Source organism: Schistocerca gregaria, chromosome 2 (assembly GCF_023897955.1).
Source record: "Schistocerca gregaria isolate iqSchGreg1 chromosome 2, iqSchGreg1.2, whole genome shotgun sequence".
Taxonomy (NCBI): domain Eukaryota; kingdom Metazoa; phylum Arthropoda; class Insecta; order Orthoptera; family Acrididae; genus Schistocerca; species Schistocerca gregaria.
The window spans coordinates 864,474,590-864,497,961 of NC_064921.1; the positions used below are offsets into that span (position 1 = coordinate 864,474,590).

Sequence of the window (23,372 nt, forward strand, 5' to 3'; positions counted from 1 at the left end):
CTTTACCGAAGATTCATTTTATATGGTCATTCCATTTTAAATCACTCCTAATGCCTACTCCCAGATAATTTATGGAATTAACTGCTTCCAGTTGCTGACCTGCTATATTGTAGCTAAATGATAAAGGATCTTTCTTTCTTTGTATTCGCAGTACATTACACTTGTCTACATTAAGATTCAATTGCCATTCCCTGCACCATGCGTCAATTCGTTGCAGATACTCCTGCATTTCAGTACAATTTTCCACTGTTACAACCTCTCGAAATACTACAGTATCATCCGCAAAACGCGTCAGTGAATGTCCGATGTTATCCACAAGGTCATTTATACATATTGTGAATAGCAACGGTCCTACGACACTCCCCTGCGGCACACTTGAAATCAATCTTAATTCGGAAGACTTCTCTCCATTGAGAATGACATGCTGCGTTCTGTTATCTAGGAACTCTTCAATCCAATCACACAATTGGTCTGATAGTCCATATGCTCTTACTTTGTTCATTAAACGACTGTATCAAACGCCTTGCGGAAGTCAAGAAACACGGCATCTACATGGGAACCCGCGTCTATGGCCCTCTGAGTCTCTTGGACGAACAGAGCGAGCTGGGTTTCACACGATCGTATTTTCGAAACTCATGCTGATTCCTACAGAGTAGATTTCTAGTCTCCAGAAAAGCTATTATACTCGAACATAATACGTGTTCCAGAATTCTACAACTGATCGACGTTAGAGATATAGGTCTATAGTTCTGCACATCTGTTCGACGTCCCTTCATGAAAACGGGGATGACCTGTGCCCTTTCCCAATCTTTTGGAACTCTACGCTCTTCTAGAGACCTACGGAACACCACTGCAAGAAAGGGGGAAATTTCCTTCGCGTACTCTGTGTCAAACCGAACTGGTATCCCATCAGGTCCAGCGGCCTTTCCTCTTTTGAGCGATTTTAATTGTTTTTCTATCTCTCTGTCATCTATTTCGATATCTACCATTTTGTCATCTGTGCAACAATCTAGAGAAGGAATTACAGTGCAGTCTTCCTCTGTGAAACAGATTTGGAAAAATACATTAGGTATTTCGGCCTTCAGTCTGTCATCCTCTGTTTCAGTGCCATTTTGGTCACAGAGTGTCTGGACATTCAATTTTGATCCACCTACCGGTTTGACATAAGATCAAAATTTCTTAGGATTTTCTGCCAATTTAGTACATAGAACATTACTTTCGAATTCTTTGAACGCCTCTCGCATAGCCCTCCTCAAACTACATTTCGCTTCGTGTAATTTTTGTTTGTCTGCAAAGCTTTGGCTATGATTAACTTTGCTGTGAAGTTCCCTTTCCTTCCGTAGCCGTTTTCTAACTCGGTTGTTGTACCACGGTAGCTCTTTTCCATCTCTTGCGATCTTTCTTGGCACATACTCATCTAATGCATATTGTTCGAAGGTTTTGAACTTTGTCCACTGATCCTCAACACTATCAGTACTTGAGACAAAACTTTTGTGTTGAGCCGTCAAGTACTCTGAAATCAGGATTTTGTCACTTTTGCTAAATACAAAAATCTTCCAACTTTTTTTTATATTTCTATTTACGGTTGAAATCACCGATGCTTTAACCGCTTTATGATCGCTGATTCCCTGTTCTGCGTTAATTGTTTCAAGTAGTTCGGTTCTGTTTGTCACCAGAAGGTCTAATATGATATCGCCACGATACGGTTCTCTGTCTAACTGCTCAATGTAGTTTTCAGATAAATCACTTAAAAACAAGTTCACTATATTCTTTGTCCCTGCCACCCGTTATAAACGTATGAATCTCCCAGTCTATATCTGTTAAATGAAAATCTCCACCCAAAACTATAACATGGTCGGGAAATCTACTCGAAATATTTTCCAAATTTTCCTTCAGGTGTTCTGCCACAACAGCTGCTGAGGCAGGGGGCCTATAGAGACATTCAATTACCATGTTTCAGCCGTGACCTTCACCGAAATTATTTCATATTTCGGGTCTCCGTCAATTCCCTTCGATACTATTGCACTTTTTATCGCTATAAACACGCCTCCCCCTTCACTGTCCAGCTTGTCTCTGCGGTATACATTCCAATCTGAGTTTAGAATTTCATTGCTGTTTACATCTTCTTTCAGCCAACTTTCCGTCCCTAGTACTGTGTGGGCATTGTGACCGTTTATTAATGAGAGCAGTTCTGGGACCTTTCTATAGATGCTCCAGCAGTTTAATATTACCACATTAATATTGTCATTCCCTGTTGCGTTTTGCCTACTGCTACCTTGTCACTTCTCAGGAGGCATCTTGTCACGCCTAGGAAGGGAATTCTCTAAGCCAAAAAACCCACTTGTGCACTCCATACGTACTCCGCTACCGTTGTAGCCTGTAGCTGTCCCGCGTATAGTACACGCCTGACCTATTCAGGGGCAACCTACATTTCTCCAGCCGATAGCGGAGGTCACGAAATTTGCACCCCAGATCTCCGCAAAACCGTCTGAGCCTCTGGTTTAAGTCTTCCACTGGGCTCCAAACCAGAGGACGGCGATCGGTTCTGGGAACGACACTGCAGATAGTTAGCTCAGATTCCACCCCGCGAGCGAGGCTTTCCACCTTCAACAACTCAGCCAGCCGCCTGTATGAACTGAGGATGACCTCTGAACCCAGACGGCAGGAGACTTTGGTGCCGACATGAGCAACAATATGCAGTCGGGTGCACCCAGTGTCTTCTATGCCGCTGCAGTGCTTCCTCCACATCTCGGATGATACCCACCGGCTAGGAGACAGAGTGAACACTGGCCTTCTTTCCCGACCTTTCAGCTGTTCCCCTAAGGGCCTCCATCACCCACCTAACACTGGAGCTCCCAATCACTAATAAACCACTCCCCCCACCCCCACCCATGTGGCTGCTCGGACCTTTCTGAAGGAGCGGCCCGTGGAAACCACAGGAAACAAAACGTTTCTACAGGTGACGCAAAAATGGCAACACTAATAAGTAGGATAGAAGCAACAGGCGAGCATCAGTGGCAACAAAAAGTTCTTTACGAGCAGAAACTAGCCGAGGACTCAATAGAAGTGAAATTACCTCCAAGGTAGCTATACCTCCTCACCATCCAAATGATATTTTACTCGAAGGCAAGGTAAGCAGTGCTTTTAAAAATTGACATGTTTCCAAACGGAAGTTTGCAACCTTTGTAATGTTTGTACAATAATTTATTACGTCAACGATCACTTATATATATTCACATTACCGGTTTCGGAAAAAATTGTCATCCTCAGATGTGCTTACCCCATTAAAAGCTTCACACATACAAACAAATATAGTTAGAACTTTCAACGTGATACAGTCATTTAACATTCCACAGACTGTACCTATCGTCTCATGACAAAAGACTTGCCATGAAAAAACAGAGAACGTAGTCGCATGTCAGGTGTGTTGTGAGAACGACGTGTTCTGTAATTTCCACCTATGATGGAATTTTAATGTGTTTGATATACAATTCGAACAAGGAGCTATGAGTAAAAATGAAGATCACTCAGACCAATGATCTTTTCTTAATTTGTTTCAATTAACATCTCAAAACTCATTACGCAAATTTGTGCAGGTTGCGATTAGGTATTGGAAATACTGAGTTGTGACTTGAGATCATCACGGACAAAGCTAAATATATTGTGAGTCCTCATTTTCTTTGGCGAAAAAGGCATCAGACGTGAGGACATTCAAATTCTGCTACCGAGATTTCGAAGGAAGAGCACAATGTATAAGTGCATTTTCCTTCGTACGACCACAGTCATAAATTTCAATCCCAGCAGACGGGTTGAAATGTCTGTTGTGTAGAAAGAAACTAGAGGACGATGCCTCGGCCTAACAACATAGACGATTTTACTTTGCGGGCAAACATTTTTGTTTTATTTTGGTGGCAGCAGTAGCGACCTGTCGTTGCCATGGTAACCATGCCACGCTCAACAGCGGAAACTATGGTAATGATTGCTGCAATATTATAGTTGATCCAACTGGATCCATGACATACTTTCACCGAACCAATCATCACATTATAGGGCGCTGATGTGCTCGGCGTTTAGCGCCCGTAAGCTCCAAATACACAAACACATTATCGGATTCAAAAACACCAACTACTTTACTAGAATATTTATAAAACGGAATAAGTAATTCTGTATGACATACAGCAACTGCTAACTTTGCCAGCCTCTGGCGTAAAACAGCATTTTATGGCGTTACCTGAACAAAACGATAGTTGAAACTTCCTGTAGGTTTAAACTGTGTGCCGCACCGAGACTCGAACTCGGGACCTTTGCCTTATGCGGGCAAGTGCTCTACTATTCTTTTTTTTAATATCTCATTTTGTTCTATACAGTTCGTTGAATTTGTTCGTGGCGGACGTCCAATGACACTCGTTCAGGTTGCTCGTTGATCCGTTCACTCAGTTTTTTTATTATAGAGGGTAGCTGAACCCTCTAACGGAACACACTGAGCTACCACGCCGGCGATGAAGGATGATGATGAAGACGACACAACAACACTCAGTCATGGTGGGGCTGGAGAAAAGCAAGCTGAGCTACAACAATCTGGAAAGTTTCCATAGTCTGTGGCTAAGCCATGAGTCCGCAATATCCTTCGTTCAGGAGTGCTAGTTATGCAAGGATCGCAGAAGCGCTTCTGTGAGGTTTGGAAGGTAGGAGACGAGATACTGGCAGAAGTAAAGCTGTGAGGAAGGGGCCTCAGTCGTGCTTGGGTAGCTCAGATGGGCCGGAACGGTAGTTCAACGTGTTCGGTCAGAGGGCTTAGCGACCCACTGTAATAAAAACGGAGTGAGCGGATCAACGAACAACCTGAATTGGTGTCATCGGACGTCCGCCACAAACAAATTCAACGAACAATGTAGAACAAAATGAGATCATTAAAAAAAAAAGATGGTAGAACACTTGCCTGCGAAAGGCAAAGGTCCCCGAGTTCGAGTCTCGGTCCGGCACACAGTTTTAATGATGCCAGGAAGTTTCATATCAGCGTACACTCCGCTACAGAGTGAAAATCTAACTCTGAAAACGATAGATGTTTTGCGTCAGGGAGGTACTGAAGAAATCCCAGCTACCGATTTCCTTCGAAGGTCGCAGCTTGAGTCAAAAAAGTGAGGAGCATAGAATGAGAGCAGTCTTCCAGAAACAGGGCGATATCTTACGCTTAAAGTAAAGCCTCCACTACATTGATGTTGCAGGCTCACAACCACCATCGCATACCTCATGGTCAGTCACGGATGCTTCGAAAACCACCTGTTCCACATCAGTCTTACATCACACACGATGTGAGCACGTGCTTCGTGAGAAAGAATTCAATCATATCTTCATCAGTTGTATTAATCAATATGATTCCGCGAATTGCAAGACCTTCTAAAACAAAATTGTCCCCTGCTAGTTTTCATAACTTCGTTGTTATTGGAGAAAAATTAAAGAGTACGAGAAAGCTGTGACAAAATCATACACATCCTCATTTACCCAACACTCGCTCAGATACACCAAGGACCGCAGGATTCGTCGAGAGGAAATATCCCTTGCTTGGCTAAAAATCACAGAAATACAGGCTTAGTTCTTTCGGTCAAAGCAACGTTTGCCATCATGTCCTAGTTCCCACCGAATTCAGCTCTTGGAAGTCTACTGTACCCGTAGACTGATCCCAGAATACCAAAGGGCTAGAGTAGCATTTACAACGCATGGACTCAGTCATTTGTTGGATATATTCCAATCTCTGTCTCCCTCTACATTGTGTGTCCTCTGCGTATCCCTCTAGTGCCATGGACGCTATTCTACGATATCGTAACACATATCCTGTCACAGTGTTCCTTCTTGTACTGTGTTTATAACATATTACTATCCTCGTCTATTCTGTAGAGGTATCCTCACTTTTTATCTATGTACACCTAATTTTCAATATACGCCTGTAGCACCACATCTGTGACGATTCGCTTCTCTTCTTTTCTGGTTTTTCCACAGTCAGTGGACGGCTTCTATGCAATGCTGTACTCCAGACGTACATTCCCAGTAACTTCTTCCTCAAGTTAAGGTATATGTTTGTTACTAGCAGACTTCTTTTAGCGACGAATTCCCTCTTTACCTGCACTAGTCTGCTGCATACTACAAGTTGCTCACTCTTATAAACGTACCCCGCTATAAATACAACAACTGCATATATTGTTCTGTACAATTTTATGATTAGCGCCATAAAATTGTGGTGGACCGCGTCAATCGAGCAATGCAGTCGTCAATGCATGTGTGCCTGAAGTGCCTAAGTAGTTAAGCAGATACCATAGTGTGAACATTTATAAGGCTGATTGAGAATCTATGAAAATACGTATGTGTTCAGTAGAGCTGAAGGCGATTAAATTAGCCGTAATTGTTAAAAATACGGCAATCCGTTGACAAAACGTCATACAGGAGTTGAAATGATTACCACTAGTATTGATAGTGTATGCATATTCCGTGCTACCTTGCTAAAAAAATGTTGTGCTCAGGATCACACAGTTCAGTACCTCAGTATCTGATACAGAAGTACACAGCAGCTCTACACTCTGTCACTCCCACGGTGAGCGAGTAGGACAAATGATATCTGGGAAGTCGTCCTTTGCTGACACCACCATTGACCTCATCGAACCTAACACGTAATTTTTCTGGCTAGGAGGCTAGGCAACCCATAATGCCGCCCCAATGACTATAATTTTCGATGAGCTGCACCGCGCGTTGCTGTATGTACTGATCCACAAAGCAGCCAGCGCTGAGACGTTCCTGCATTTTAATGACAAGCTATCATTCAAGGGCCTTTCGTTTACTGGTCTGTCATCCACACCATGCGATTCCTTAAGGCGAAAGCACTCGTCATTCTACAAGTCGCAGCTTTTTCCGATAATTCTGCAGACTCCGTTGTCTGCTTACTGTGCGATCCGATGTTTACCTGGCGTCCCAGTCTTATTATCAATTGTACCTTATCACATGCCCTCTACGTGACAAAAGATGCCATTGCGACAGCAGAGCGCGGGATGTAAAAAAAAAAAAGAAAAAAATATTGCAGACAAATTCGAGTAGTAGAACTCGCTCTCTGAGGGTCCCTTACAAACTTAATTGCGTATATAGATAGCTGTGGTGGTTTCCATTAATAATTAACATTAATGTCAGCAGTGGGCTCAACATGATCCACATTAGTTCTTCTATAGGTTTTGATGAGTCAACTTGCGAATATAAAACAACGTATATTTCGATTGCATTGACTCAGAAGCTTAAATTTTTTACTCTAGTGTCTTTGTAATATTTTTAACGCATTATTAACTCGAATCTCATATCTCTAGAAATATATTATTCAGTTAGAAAGTAATAGGATGTTTCGGGGATGGAAGCATTCTTAGTTGACTTAACTAAACTACAGACATTTTCAGAATGATTATAATGTATTCACGTGATCGTCTTTGTCACCTCAGATGTGTGTGACTATTGTGGAAAGATAGCTGTTAGTACCGAGAAAGATAACGCTTCTCCATTTACATGCCTTAAGTTTCGATAAAGGACAAACGCCATTGTTCAGGAATGAACATTCACTGCTTGGAAACATCATATTATATTAACACAGATGACGGTATATAGCGTTAAAAGTGGCTAAATGGAACATTAACACAGTAAAAAGAACAGAAAGCTCCTAATGTCCGATTACAGGATTAGTACCCAGCCTGTAGAACACAGAACATATTTTAATATTTAATAGTGTTAAAGAGCGATGGTATATACATAAAACCAGTATTAGTCGGATGGAAGTCTTCTTGGAAGGGTTTGTGGAAAGAGCATACAACGCGCTACTGTAACGAATTTTATAGCAGTGATCCACTGAGGGGAGTCATTATCAGGTAGATATGACTGTATACGTCGAACGAATTCCGGGACGTTCTCCTAGGATCCTAACATATCGGTATAACGCTTTCGAAAACGTCGCAGGCACCTTGGGGAAATAACATGTGGATCTTTGGGAAAAAAACCGGATGATGTTGTTTCGTGGTAAGAAAGACTCCTCCTGTTCTGTAGGACGGTTATAAAATCCCCCTACAGCCAACTAGATTTAGGTTTGTCATGATTTCATTAAACAGCTTTAGGCGAATTCTGTGATAGTGTCTTTGAAATAGTACGGCCGATTTCCAACTGCAGCCTCGTCCAGTAAACTGAACGTTAAACAGCAATATTCCTTCTTTCCTTTAGAAGAAAGGAATCGTTGTCTCGTGAAACCGCGTTGGATAAATTTTGAGAACCTGTGTTCGAAGAAGGCTGTGCGACAATTCTGTCACCGTCATCATATATGTCACGTAGTAATAATAAAAATAAGGTGAAAGAGATTAAGGTGCGTTGAGAGGCTGTAGAAATTTCTCCCTCTCCCAACACGCGACTGAAATAGGACAAAAAATGGCTAATATTGGCACCAAGTACCCTCCGCCATGCACCTTACAGCGGTTTGCGTAATGTATGAGTAAATATAGATATTGCTACAGAACTTGAACATGCACTTACGAGGAAAATTTTTGCTAATCTTATAATAATGGACAGAAGCTATATGATGAAACAACAATGAGATAGTCGCTTTCCTAGGAAACGACAGCTCAACAAAGCTGCAGAGGGTATATAAAGAAACACGCTGCGACCACATTCAGTACAGTTCAGCACAGGGGAGGTCAGCATGGTCGCTTCCCCGTATCGTCGCCTCCCCGTCTCGCCGCCTCCCCGTCTCGTCGCCTCCACGTATCCCCGCCTCCACGTATCGTCGCCTCCCCATCTCGCCGCCTCCCCGTCTCGTCGCCTCCACGTATCCCCGCCTCCACGTATCGCCGCCTCCACGTATCGCCGCCTCCACGTATCGCCGCCTCCACGTATCGCCGCCTCCACGTATCGCCGCTTCCACGTATCGCCGCCTCCACGTATCTCCGCCTCCCCGTCTCGCCGTCTGCCCGACTCGCCGCCTACACGTATCGCCGCCTCCACGTATCGCCGCCTCCACGTATCGCCGCCTCCACGTATCGCCGCCTCCACGTCTCGCCGCCTCCCCGTCTCGCCGCCTCCACGTATCGCCGCCTCCACGTATCGCCGCCTCCACGTATCGTCGCGCCCACGTATCGTCGCCCCCACGTATCGCCGCCCCCACGTATCGCCGCCCCCACGTATCGCCGCCCCCACGTATCGCCGCCTCCCCGTCTCGCCGCCTCCCCGTCTCGCCGCCTCCCCGTATCGCCGCCTCCCCGTATCGCCGCCTCCCCGTCTCGCCGCCTCCCCGTCTCGCCGCCTCCCAGTCTCGCCGCCTCCCCGTCTCGCCGCCTCCCCGTCTCGCCGCCTCCCCGTCTCGCCGCCTCCCCGTCTCGCCGCCTCCCCGTCTCGCCGCCTCCACGTATCGCCGCCTCCACGTATCGCCGCCTCCACGTATCGTCGCCCCCACGCATCGTCGCCCCCACGTATCGCCGCCTCCACGTATCGCCGCCTCCCCTTCTGGCCGCCTCCACGAATCGTCGCCTCCCCTTCTCGCCGCCTCCACGAATCGTCGCTTCCCCGTATCTTCGCTTCCCCGTCTCGTCGCTTCTCCGTCTGGTCGCATCAACTTCCCTGCAGTGCACCGAGCTACAGAGTCCTCAGTTCCAATCAAGGTTTTTGGGAGGTTTTCCTTGATTGTAAGGCGAATGCCGGAACTGTTTACCTCCTCCCATCGATACAGAGATGTAATTCATGTAAATAATAAATTGAGAAATAAATGCTATAAGCGTACTTTGCCTTGTCTTTAATGAATTTTTATGTAAAGGAACTGAATTATAAATGACAGTGTATAGCTGACTGTTGCTCTGAAGCAGAAAGTTTAGTCTGTTCACATGAACCTAATGGTTTTCAATGGGGTAGGGGAAAAGATAGAAATATAACACAGAAACGAAGAGAGAACAAACATTTGCTCACAGAGCACAGAAAAATGTAGTCCTATGTGTTTTATTTTACATGTAAATGAAAGAGAACTGATGTTTAACTTAGGTGCACGCAGACATTCAGTGTTAATACGTGAAATATACAACGCTAGTTGTATCTCTATCGTTTCACTGCGTAGTGTTCCACGTACACATTAGTTATTAGGTGGACACATTATCAGTTATTCAGCTGTTCAGCATTCGTTAGTCGCAAGCAATATCTCTGGATTAGGGAACCTGTGGCAGGCTGGCTGATTGCGTTCACGATTTATTGCACCTGAAAGATATATGCGTTGCTTTTAGCGTCCACTGTGGTTCTTTATATTTACCAAAAGGCTTAACAACTTATCAGCTAAGCACTATAATCTATGCTGGAACAGTAAGTAGAAAATACCACCAAGATATAACATCGCGGTTAACTGATTAATCATAGTGATCTGGTAAACTACGTTCGATCCATATCAGTATGCTGTTGATGAAAGTCTGTGCAACTTATTTTCAAATGTAGCTTATTTTTTAACGGTAGCAGTAAGAGGAGTCCAAAAATATTGTTAAATGTTGCTCGTTTTAGCTTTTCATTACCTTTGTGAAGATCACGAGATATACACTCCTGGAAATTGAAATAAGAACACCGTGAATTCATTGTCCCAGGAAGGGGAAACTTTATTGACACATTCCTGGGGTCAGATACATCACATGATCACACTGACAGAACCACAGGCACATTGACACAGGCAACAGAGCATGCACAATGTCGGCACTAGTACAGTGTATATCCACCTTTCGCAGCAATGCAGGTTGCTATTCTCCCATGGAGACGATCGTAGAGATGCTGGATGTAGTCCTGTGGAACGGCTTGCCATGCCATTTCCACCTGGCGCCCCAGTTGGACCAGCGTTCGTGCTGGACGTGCAGACCACGTGAGACGAAGCTTCACCCAGTCCCAAACATGCTCAATGGGGGACAGATCCGGAGATCTTGCTGGCCAGGGTAGTTGACTTACACCTTCTAGAGCACGTTGGGTGGCACGGGATACATGCGGACGTGCATTGTCCTGTTGGAACAGCAAGTTCCCTTGAAGGTCTAGGAAAGGTAGAACGATGGGTTCGATGACGGTTTGGATGTACCGTGCACTATTCAGTGTCCCCTCGACGATCACCAGAGGTGTACGGCCAGTGTAGGAGATCGCTCCCCACACCATGATGCCGGATGTTGGCCCTGTGTGCCTCGGTCGTATGCAGTCCTGATTGTGGCGCTCACCTGCACGGCGCCAAACACGCATACGACCATCATTGGCACGAAGGCAGAAGCGACTCTCATCGCTGAAGACGACACGTCTCCATTCGTCCCTCCATTCACGCCTATCGCGACACCACTGGAGGCGGGCTGCACGATGTTGGGGCGTGAGCGGAAGACGGCCTAACGGTGTGCGGGACCGTGGCCCAGCTATATGGATACGGTTGCGAATGGTCCTCGCCGATACCCCAGGAGCAACAGTGTCCCTAATTTGCTGGGAAGTGGCGGTGCGGTCCCCTACGGCACTGCGTAGGATCCTACGGTCTTGGCGTGCATCCGTGCGTCACTGCGGTCCGGTCCCAGGTCGACGGGCACATGCACCTTCCGCCGACCACTGGCGACAACATCGATGTTCTGTGGAGACCTCACGCTCCACGTGATGAGCAATTCGGCGGTACGTCCACCCGGCCTCCCGCATGCCCACTATACGCCCTCGCTCAAAGTCCGTCATCTGCACATACGGTTCACGTCCACGATGTCGCGGCATGCTACCAGTGTTAAAGACTGCGATGGAGCTCCGTATGCCACGGCAAACTTGCTGACACTGACGGCGGCGGTGCACAAATGCTGCGCAGCTAGCGCCATTCGACGGCCAACACCGCGGTTCCTGGTGTGTCCGCTGTACCGTGCGTGTGATCATTGCTTGTACAGCCCTCTCGCAGTGTCCGGAGCAAGTATGGTGGGTCTGACAAACCGGTGTCAATGTGTTCTTTTTTCCATTTCCAGGAGTGTAATGAGGTACAGGAAGATGTGAAGGATGTTTATTGAGCAGATACTGTGTACAGTGCGAAGAAGGATATTTACTGAGCAGATATTATGTGCAGTGTGAAGACGGCAAACGTATGTTGTACTGTAGTCGTAAACTGGCATTGTAGTAGTCTATGTTTCGATCAAATAAGTTATCAACATTTCAGTGTGCTGCTATGAAGCATTCAGAATGCTGTCCTGTAGTAATAGGGTGTAACACAGCATTTCATTCAGCCCTCATTAAACAAATTGTTCTTATACTCACATAGTTAGTAGGCTTTCCCACTATATTAAGCCTGAGATTAAGTAGAATCGCAGTACAACTCTGAAAGAGAAAATTACCTAAATTTAAGGGATCGTTATGGACAGAACACATGTAACATAAATTGATGTGAAACACTGGAATTGTTCTCAAACGCACAAACCGATGCTATGATAAGACTGGTGTAATAACACAGTGACGCATATTTTCATTAAAAAAGTCAATACATTACGTTGAATTTTGTACAGATCGCTTGCTTATCTTTAGGATTTGCGAAAGCAAATTATCGAGTGTCTACTGTTTTATGTACTTAAGCATATGAGCTAGTCCATGACAGTAAAGACGAAGAGTTTAATTTTTGTTATGGTTTGATTCTCGCGCAGATAAAAAAGTGGTTTTTACAAAGGAAGACCAGACAGCGGGCTGGGCTATGTTACAGGATAGGAAACAATCCTGGCTGTCAAAAATTTCGTGCCTGCTGACAAGATTTTTCAATACTGTAAGTACCAAAGAATTTGAGGCGAACCCACTGCTCGTTACAGAATTCGTAATCCAGAGGAAGTATTTTTAAGATTCTGATAATCCGTGAACGAATGAGTGCAAATATTTTGTAGTTATCATAAATATAACTTAATTTGCAAGGACCTTAGAACATCCGCATTTGTTAATTGAGCTTTTGATTTTTTGCATCATTTCCATTGGGTCAGGAAACTAAAATATTTTGTATTCGTAAAAACAACGTGAAGCTATGTTCAGGAGTTAACTTATGAAATCCGTCAACTATATTTCGAATACGTTATTATAGAATTAACATTTCGTGTCACAGCTTCATAGTTGACAAAGGATCATCATTGCGGCATCAACCTTTAATATTGTAGTGATTAAGCCGTTCCACTGAACTATGCCAATCAGTAGCGGATCTATTACAATATTAGTTTCCACAAAGAGAGATTCAGTGACAGCGATACTCTGCAAGCAAAGGTATACTACATGGTGGAGATCACCTTAAACATATTTTCGCCCGCCGATAGAGCGTGGGAAAAATTACTGTAAACCTCCAAATGTACTCTGTTTTCCCTCTTTCTTCTCTTGATCCTTGAGCGATACATATGCAGAAGACAGTAGAGTTACTTCCTAAGAATTCTCGAAAACTGATTCTCTAGACATATTCAGTGAAGTTTCAAAACAACAATGTCTCCTTGGCGACAACAATCACGATTCAGTTTCACAAAATAGGTCCTATCTCCGTGTGACCTACAATGCCCCATTTACGATAGAGCTTTGACTTTCTTCGATTTTCTCAGTTAGACAAGCTTTATGAGGGCTTCACACACTGATGTACGACTGCAGAATAACTTGCATTAAGGGGACACGCCCCTGAACTGGCTGCATTTTTAGCATTATCTTCACTCTCATAATGCAGCTGATCTATAAATGAGAGATAGCTGAAAACTCTGAAGTACAATTAGGTCTTTAGTCAAAGCATTTCCCAAAAAATCATTGAGATATTTATTATACTTTGGTACTGACAACAATATTTATAATAGTATAAAACACAGACCACATTTCACTGTGGTACCATTTTCTTTGGAACCACTGACTGACTGGAAAAAGAGTCGGAGTACAGACAACATTCACATAAATGTTTTATGCCTCCAGTTTCCTTCCGTAATGCTGACCTGTGAAAAAGACAACTCATTCATTTTACTACAACAAAGATACTTAAAAATATACCTCAAATATCACCGACATCATCATCATGTTAAAAAATTTTCAGGAAATAGTAGGCAAGGGAGGTGGTGGGGTCATTCTAAATATCTGTACCAATTTTTGTGAGTTTAACTTAGGTCATTTAGGAGAAAAGTGTACCTGAATGCTGAAAATTCAAGTTTTCGGTAAATCGCAAAAGAAGATTTACAGATTTATTAACTTACCACTATGCTCGTTTAGAACATTCCATCTGTATACTCCAGTTGTCCTCCTGTTTCCTTATCCTCCATACTCTTTCTCTTCATTCTTTTCTTTATCCTTGATTCCTTGGTAGCAGCTTCTGCACCTGTCTCTACTTCGATTACCGGCCGCTTATCAATAGCAATTATAGCTGGATGTTTAATGTCTTCGTAACATTGATCCTTGAAATTGAAAAATTATTGAATGTTGTTATTGCATCCACGACACCAATCTTCAGCACTGTCAGCCCAACTAATACAGTTTTGGATATTCTCTCCCATATATGGCTGTTGAAGCTTTCATTTGCATTCTGAGAGAGATCATGCATACATTTCGTAAGTAGATTTTTATTTGCCAGATCCCTATATTAGACTTAACTAACTGCCTACATTACAGCAAGTGGTAACGACTGCTTGTGGGTAGCATTGCTCTGCCAGTAATTACACCACGAATCTTCCCCTTTTGGACACATAGCATGCTGTGGGGTTTCATCTGTTGACACTCTGTGAAACCATGTTGCCCAGACAACTCGTCTCATGTTCTCCAAATCTCCTACATTTCTCCTTATTGCTAGTATATAATATTGAGTCAAAGAATCAGTTTCACTTTTGTAAGACGACCTGGACCACCTATGTGTTTTCCGTCTGACAGTTTTCTTCCACTGAAGTCTTTACATAATTTTCCTAGCCGAGCTCCCATTGTTTTTGTACATGCCCAACACATTCAAGCTTTTCTATCAGAGTGTCCCCATTTGGTCTGTCATTAACAACAGTAATGTGTCCTTTACAACCTCCATCTCCAAGGTAGCCTACGTACCTCAAACTACAACTGACCTCTGATCTTCTAAAAATGTTTAGAACTCCTTTCGTTTCCATGTTTCCACTTGGCCGTTAAATGTTTTTACCCAAATATAGGTTCCAATAAATTTACTTGAACAACCCTGACAGTGGTTTGTTAGACATTCATAATATGGTATCTTACCAGTTTCAATAAAAGTGGCAGTTACAGCCGCATTCGGAGAAGTATGACCTCTCTTCTGCCAAGATCCATCTAATGCTGCCACAATGTCTGTATTCTCAGACAAGATTCCTATTTCTTGTGCTGCTCTTTTCATTGAATGTTCACTTACACCACAATAAGTATTATGTATTAATTTATAGTATCTGTCAAACCTCAGTGGAGGCAGAGGTAAATCCGTCACTGCACAAAAAGTCTGGGCAGCTCTCCTTCCCCTTCCAATACATCGCATTGCATAAGCAAGCTGAACATTTACAATGTAATGTCGACTATCAGTTACTGGCGGTGTCATAGTATCACTGTGCATCTTCACACGAGTTACAGGCACTCACTAACCGACTTTAAAGACCCTTCCTTGCTGAAATGTACTCAGAATCGTCAATACTATCTTCACAATCGCAGTACTTACATTTCACACCACTCTTCAGAAGTATTGACACCATATTTAGATTCAGAATAACATTTCCGTCGTTATTTCTGCTCACAATACTACTAGGCATGTTCTCATTACGTTCAGAAAGTGAAAGTTTACCTCTAGAAGCCCTGCCTGTAGACGCACTTTCCACAGGCGACTTTTGAAGCAACTGATGTGTATTATTCGGTTGTGTTTGAAACTGGGTGCCGCAAAGCTTTCGTCTGGGACTAAATTTCTTTACTCTCGGCGTTTGTAGCACAGGAAATACACACATAGAAAGAAAACAATACACAATAACTACAAAACCACACGCTTGTGAATTTCCGAAATCATATATTCTCAGTCTTCTAGACATGGCTGTGCTTTGGTTCTGGGAGTCAATACCTTCTAGCATACAACTGTGTTGACGATCCGTAACTAATGACCGAAAAATCGGAAGAACAAAATAATGCATTACGTATTCTGACGCACTTTAAACTGACAGATGGGCGCAGCCCTGTGCAACATTACGTTTAATCTCAATTTTAGAACGAACGGAAAATGATAATGCCCATAAACTACACATTTTTGAAATCAGCATGAAATATTCTTTTCTACAGAGCAAGAAATTTTGGTTATTTTCTCGAGCATATCCCCTTAAACGCTTTTGTGTGACTTTCTGACCATGTGAACGTCCTCTCCCGAATTTTAATAGTGAGCCTCTCAATAATGAACAACTCCTCTCTTGTACCGTCTGCCACTGAAGTTTGGTAAGCAACTACGTAACATTCTGGGGTCGACTAAATGATCCCGTAACAAACGCGCAGTTCCTCTTTAGAACTTGTCTGTCTCTTCTATGAATCCAGCCTAGTAACGGTCTAGAACGCGGTCGTCGAAAGCGGCCCGAATCAAGTATTCGTGCAGTCCGCTGTTTTCGGCCGTATTTATGGCAATATGCTTGTGGAAACTAATACCACCATCCAGAAACGTCAACTAACGTTAAGACCTTCTTAAAACTGTATGTTTTTCGCTCAGTAACAAACAAACAAGATACAGAAATAGTAAAATTTTAAGAAGTGCGTAATTTGGCCGTGAGCTAAGTAAAGTCTGTCACTTACGTCAGGAGCAAAGTGTTATGTACCGAGGTCACTGCAGAGTTAAAAGAAATGAGAGGGGAAAGATTTTATTGTTTTTCTTCCAATGCTGACAACATACAAACGTGCGCAAGTAGCAACGACTAGCTGCTCCGGTATACACTGAACAGTCAAAGAAACTGGTACACCAGTGTAATATCGTGTAGGACCCCGGCAGGCATGCAGATGTGCCACAACACGACGTGACATGGACTCGACTAATTTTGAAAGAGACTCTCCACACAGACAACAAGTTTCCAGTCATCAACAGTCCAATATCGGTGTTAACGGGCCCAGGCGAGGCGTAAAGGTGTGTTGTGCAGTCAGGCCTATGAGATCCAAAGTATCCGGACACTTAGTTAGTTAGTTGCGTGTTCCATTGATCATTTGCACGGTACTGTAGCCGTTATGATGTGGAACCTGTCAAGTGCACAAGAAATGCACATGTGAAACAAGATTTCTTTATATATATATTTCAATGCAGAGCTAATTAATAATCTTTCTATTATTTACCCCATTCCGTTAAATAGCACTATATTTATAGATTTATTTATTCCTATTCAAGAATTCATCTTTGGTATACAAGGAGTTGTCAACAAGATATGATTTCAATTTATTTTTGAAGATATTACTACTGTCTGTCAGAGATTTTATTTCATCTGGTAATTTGTCAAAAAATTTTATAGCAGCATGTTTTACGCCATTCTGTGCCAAAGATAGATTGAGTAAAGGATAGTGTAAGTCTTTCTTTTTTCTGGTATTATAATCATGAAATTCACTTTTGTTTTAAACTGGTCCATGTTGTTGAGCACAAATTTCATTAATGAGTGAATGTACTGTGAGGTTGTTTTAAGAATTCACAATCTTTTAAAAAGATGCCTACAAGATGTGCGACTATGAACCCCACACATTATTCTAACCACTTTCATTGAGCAGTGAATACGTTTTGTCTAAATGTTGAGTTATCCCAAACTATTATTCCCTATGACATCGTAGAGTGAAAGTATGCAAAGTATGTTAGCTTACTAATTTCTATATCCTTAAAATTGACAATATTCTAATTTCAAAAGTTGCCGAACCTTGTCGCTTTAGAAGATCCAAAATAAAAATTTTTCAATTGCACTACCCTGTCTACTGAATTCTGTTGATGTCTTATATTTATTGAAGGAACTGCACTTTTTGCAGCAGATAGTTGGATGTACTATGTTTTTTCAAAGTTTAGAGGAAGCCCATTTGCAGAAAACCAATTAATGACTTATCAAGACACCTCATTTGTACCATCTTCAATTGGAGTTTCTTTTACCAGATTAATAACGATGCTTGTATCATCAGCAAACAGTGTCGGTTTAGCTTCCTCTTTCAGATAGGAAGGTAGGTCGTTTTCATATATCAACAACAGAAGGGGACCCATGATTGAATCTTGTGGAACACCTAATGCAGTTTCACCCCAGTTAGGTAAAGTGGCAAACTTATTTAAATCACTTGAGCCATATAAGGAAACATTTTGCTTCCTGTTCTGTATGTACGACTTAAACCACTCCTATGTTATTCCATTTATACCATAGAACTGTAATTTCTGTAACATACTGTAATGGTTCCTAAGATCAAATGCTTTGAACAAGTCACAGAAAATTCCTATTGGTGAAATTTTACTATTTAAAGACTATTATGTGGACATTGAAATTGTATATTGCTGTCTCAATGGAACAGCATTTTTGAAATCCGAACTGTTATATACCAAGTATCCCGTTACTGTTGAGATGGCTAAACGCTCTTGAGTACATTATTTTCTCGAAGATTTTTGAAAACGCTGTAAATGAGGATACTGGCAGATAATTATTGAAATCTGCGGTGTCCCCATTTTTGTAGAGTAGCCTGACAGTGTCATATTTTGACCTGTCTGGGAAAATGCCTTGAGTTCATGACGCATTACATATGTGACTCAAAACATCAGCTGTAATTGCTCCACATTGTTTTAATATCTTATTAGAGATGTCATCTACTCCAACAGAACAATTATTTTTCAAAGATTTAATAATTTCACTTATTTCACAAGAGGTTGTTAGGTGAAACTTAATCTGACTAAATTTTTTCAAAACAGACTCTTCCATGTACTGTCTGGCTTCTTCTTTTGCACTGTTCTCACCGATTTCTTCTCCTACACTTAAGAAATGGTTGTTAAATATATTAGCTACTTTTGTACTGTTGGTTAGGATAGTCCCATTCTCCTTAATAGTAATACTACCTACCCCAGTGGTTACTTTTCCTGTCTCCCTTCTATCAACATTCCATAATGATTTGAATTTATTGCCAGAGTTGTTAATTTCTTCTGTTACATACGTATTTCTTGATTTCCTTACAACTTTTCTCAGTATGTTACAATAATTTTTATAGTGTAAAACTACTTCTGGACTGTTACTAGTTCTTGCTGTCTCATAAAGTTTTGTTTTTCTTTCTGAAGACACTATAATACCTGTAGTAATCCAAGGTTTCCTTGAAAAGTGTGTGGTGTTACATTTAGTAATTTTCTTTAGGAAACAATGTTGAAAAAGGGATATAAATTTATAAAGAAATATGTTGCATTTATCATTAGTATTTGACTCATTATACACATCTCCCCTATTAACATTTCTTAAGCTTTCTTAGAAGTGCTTTATAGATACCGGGTTGAGCGACCATACACTTTTACTTAATGGTTTCCGAACTGTACATTCTGTTAGGGTTTGTAAGTTAAACATTTGTGCATCATGGTCTGACAATCCATTTACCTCAGGGAGAGCATGTGTTTGTTTTACACTCTATCTCTGTACAAATACGTTACCTATTAGTGTGCTACTGTCTTGAGCTATACGTGTAGGGTAATTCATCACTGATTCTAAGTTATATGTTCTTAATAACACTTCTAGTTTACTTTTCCTCTCAGAATTATTTAGAAAGTTTACATTGAAATCACCACATATTAATAACTTCTTCTTTTTGTCTGAGAGACAGCATAAAAGGGTGTCAAACTTTTTTATGAATTGCTCCCAGTCTCCTAATGGGCACCTGTACACTGTTGCTAATATCAATACTATATTATCTAGCTGAAGTTCACATGCACAATCCTTAAAGTGCTGATCAACACAAAATTTGCTTACATCTACAGTTTTGCATTTATATCCTTGTTTCATGAAAATGGCAACTCCTTTCTTCATCGAAGATTTACAAGTGTAAGATACTAAATTATACCCACTTATACTGTCACTATCCATGCCCAAACGTACATGCTGATCAGACAGAGTATATCAATCTTATTCTTATTTTTGAGATCATCTAAACACATTAATAGCTGATCTACTTTATTTTTTATTCCCCTGATATTTTGATCAGGTAAGTTGACACTAACCTCATCTTTACCCCAATTTACTGTACATAAAGTTTCCTCTATTCTATTTACCTTGATTGTTGTCTGTCTGGACTTTGGCTTTAATCCAAAAAAATCTGTCTGCCTGGATCCATTAACTACAGGGAACACCCGTTGTGTGACTTTGGACCCCCTTACAGTTTCTGCTAATAGAGAAGCTAACTTATTTTTCCCCACCCTGTTCAGGTGCAGACCATGTGTAGTGTATCCCCACCTACCAATAGCATTTACTGGAACATCACTTATGTGAGATTTTGTCGGTGCCTGGAGCATCCGGTTCAGCTCAGTGTTAATATGCCTTACAGCAGTGTTTACCCAGTGCTGATCACGGCACTGAAAAACCTCCACAAACCCCACATATGTGTGCTCAGTTTCTGCTCCTATTTTATCCAGGTCACTTCTAATACTGTATCTTGGATTCATAGCCAATTATAATTACCTGATCTTCCTTCCCAAAATCCCTGCATAGCTGACTTCCGTTTTCTGTCATCTGGCTAATGCTAGCACGTGGTTTCACAAAACTTGTGACCTGGTACCCTGCACCTAATTTCTCCTGAAGCTGCTGGCCCACACCCCTAACATGACTGCTGCGTATATGCAGAATTCTTCTTTTCCTGTTCTGGTTTGACCCCGATCTGTCTTTTTTCTTTAAGCTAATATTCTGCTTCAACCTACTTTCAACTACATCTGGATGAGGCCCTTCCTCCACTTCAGATAGCAAGACAAACTGATTTACTAATTGAATTTCTGGAGTTTTTTCAAGTGTTTCCCTGCTTCGCCCTTTGCCTTCTACCTTTTCCTAGTTCCCTGTCTCTTTCTCCTCCCCTAACCTACATAATACGAAGTTCGCGTTTTCAAATTCAGCCTTAAGCGCACAATTTTTTGCCTCCTTTTCATCTTTCTACATAATCTACACTGCCATGGAATGTATGAAAATTATTTACAAGTTCATATCGCCCTCCATCGGTAGTGCTGTAATTAAATATGCTACTGTCCCACCCTTACACTTGATGACAGATTTGACTCTCGCAGGCATACGTTCAGTCAGGTGCTGGAAGGTTTCTTGGGGAATGGCAGTCCATTCTTTAAGGTGTGTTGCCTTGAGGTGAGGTATCGATGTCGGTCGGTGAGGCCTCAAACGAAATCGGCGTTCCAAAACATCTCACAGCTGTTCTGTAGGATTCAGGTCAGGACTCTGTGCAGGCCAGTCCATTACAGGGATGTTATTGTCGTGTAATCACTCCGCCACAGGCCGTTCATTATGAACAGGTGCTCGATCCTGTTGAAAGATGCAATCGCCATCCCGAAATGCTCCTCAGCCGTGTGAAGCAAGAAGGTGCTTAAAACATCAATGCAGGCCTGTGGTAGTGCGAGGCAAAACAACAAGGGGTGCAAGCCCCCCTCCCTCGCCCCCCCCCCCCCCCAAAGGAAAACACGGCCACTCCATAACACCACTGCCTCCGAATTTCACTTTTGGCACTACACACCCTCGCAGATGAAGTTGACCAGGCATTCGCCATACCCACATCCTGCCATCGAATCGCTACATTGTGTACCGTGATTCGTCACTCCACAAACCTTTTCCTACTGTCCAATCGACCACTGTTTACGTTCTTTACACCAAGCGAGTCGTCGTTTGGCATTTACCGCCGTGATGTGTGGCATATGAACACACACTCGAACATGAAATCCAAGTATTCTCACCTCCCACCAAACTGTCGTAGTACTTGCGGTGGATCCTGATGCAGTTTGGTATTCCTGTGTGATGGTCTGGACAGATGTCAGCCTATTACATATTACGACCCTTTCAACTGTCTGCGGTCTCTGTCTGTCAACAGACGAAGTCGACCTGCACGTCTTTGTGCTGTACGTATCCCTTCACGTTTTAACTTCACTATTACCTAGGAAACAGTGGATCTAGGGATGTTTAGGAGTTTGGAAAATCTCGGGTACAGACGTATGACACAAGTTACACCCAGTCACCTGATCACGTTCTAAGTCCGTGAAGCTTCCTATTCTGCTCTCTCACGAAGTCTAATGATACTGAGGTCGCTGACATGGGGTAATTGGCAATAGGTGGCAGCACAATGCACCTAATATGAAAAACTAATGTTTTTGGGAGTGTCCGTATACTTTTGATCACATAGTGTAAGGGTACACGAATGGGCCTTTGGCTCCGAAAGCCCATATCGCTGATGTTTCTTTTTATGGTTCACACACTGACACTTCTTGAACGCCCAGCACTGAAATCTGCAGCAATTTGCAGAAGTGTTGCACCTGTGTCACGTTGAACGATTCTATTCACTCGTTGTTATGCAGGATATTTTTCCGGCCTCAGCGATTTCGGATATTTGGTGTTTTACCGGATTCCTGATATTCACGGTACACTCGTGAAATGGCCGTACGGGAAAATCCCCGCTTGATCGCTACCTCGGAGATTGTGTGTCCCTTCGCTTGTATGTCGACTGTAAAATCACGTTCAAACTCACATAAATCTTTATAACCTGCCATTGTAGCAGCAGTAAACGATCTAAGAACTGCACTCGTTGCCGGCTGATGTGGCCGAGCGGTTCTAGGCGCTACAGTCTTGAACCGCGTGATAGCTACGGTCGCAGGTTCGAATCGTGCCACGGGCATGGATGTGTGTGATGTCCTTAGGTTAATTAGGCTTAAGTAGTTCTACGTTCTAGGGGACTGATGACCTCACAAGTTAGGTCCCATAGTGCCCAGAGCCATTTATTTACAAAGCTGCCATTCGACATCCTAACCATTTGTGTTGATTTTCAATTAATTAAGTTACAAAAATAGCCACTGTTGTGTTATATTTGGCCGAATACAAAAGTCCGATTGAAACGGTCTCCTGCAAGCGGTTGGCAATCTTTCAGATGCTAGGGAATCAAGATTCCTAAAAAATGTGCCCGAAAATCTAAAAAACAACATGGGATCCTATTGCGATGATCCTGTCCACAGTAGCCACTTACGTACGGAAATGTGGTCGCCAATTAAACCTTCAGAAAATTCATGTAATTCCAGTATATTACTTTGTTTTACACTTAAGAACACTTCTTGTGATAGCTTACAATATGTAGATCCAAATGTGTAAGTGGTAGGCTTTTGTCAATAACCATGGTTTAGTGAAATTTGAATTTCTCTTTGAGTGGTCACTTTACTCCCCTCCCTCCCACCTCCCTATGCAGCC

At 42.5% G+C, this 23,372-nt stretch overlaps 1 protein-coding gene across 1 annotated transcript in view; it reads left to right on the plus strand.

The window, feature by feature from the left end:
- Window positions 1–8,710: 8,710 nt before the first annotated feature.
- Window positions 8,711–23,372, plus strand: part of LOC126336027 (uncharacterized) — a 42,986-nt gene continuing 28,324 nt past the window's right edge. The window contains exon 1 of the mRNA XM_049999507.1: window positions 8,711–9,665. Coding sequence (XP_049855464.1) covers window positions 8,711–9,665 — 955 coding nt within the window. The remainder of the gene's footprint in view (window positions 9,666–23,372) is intronic.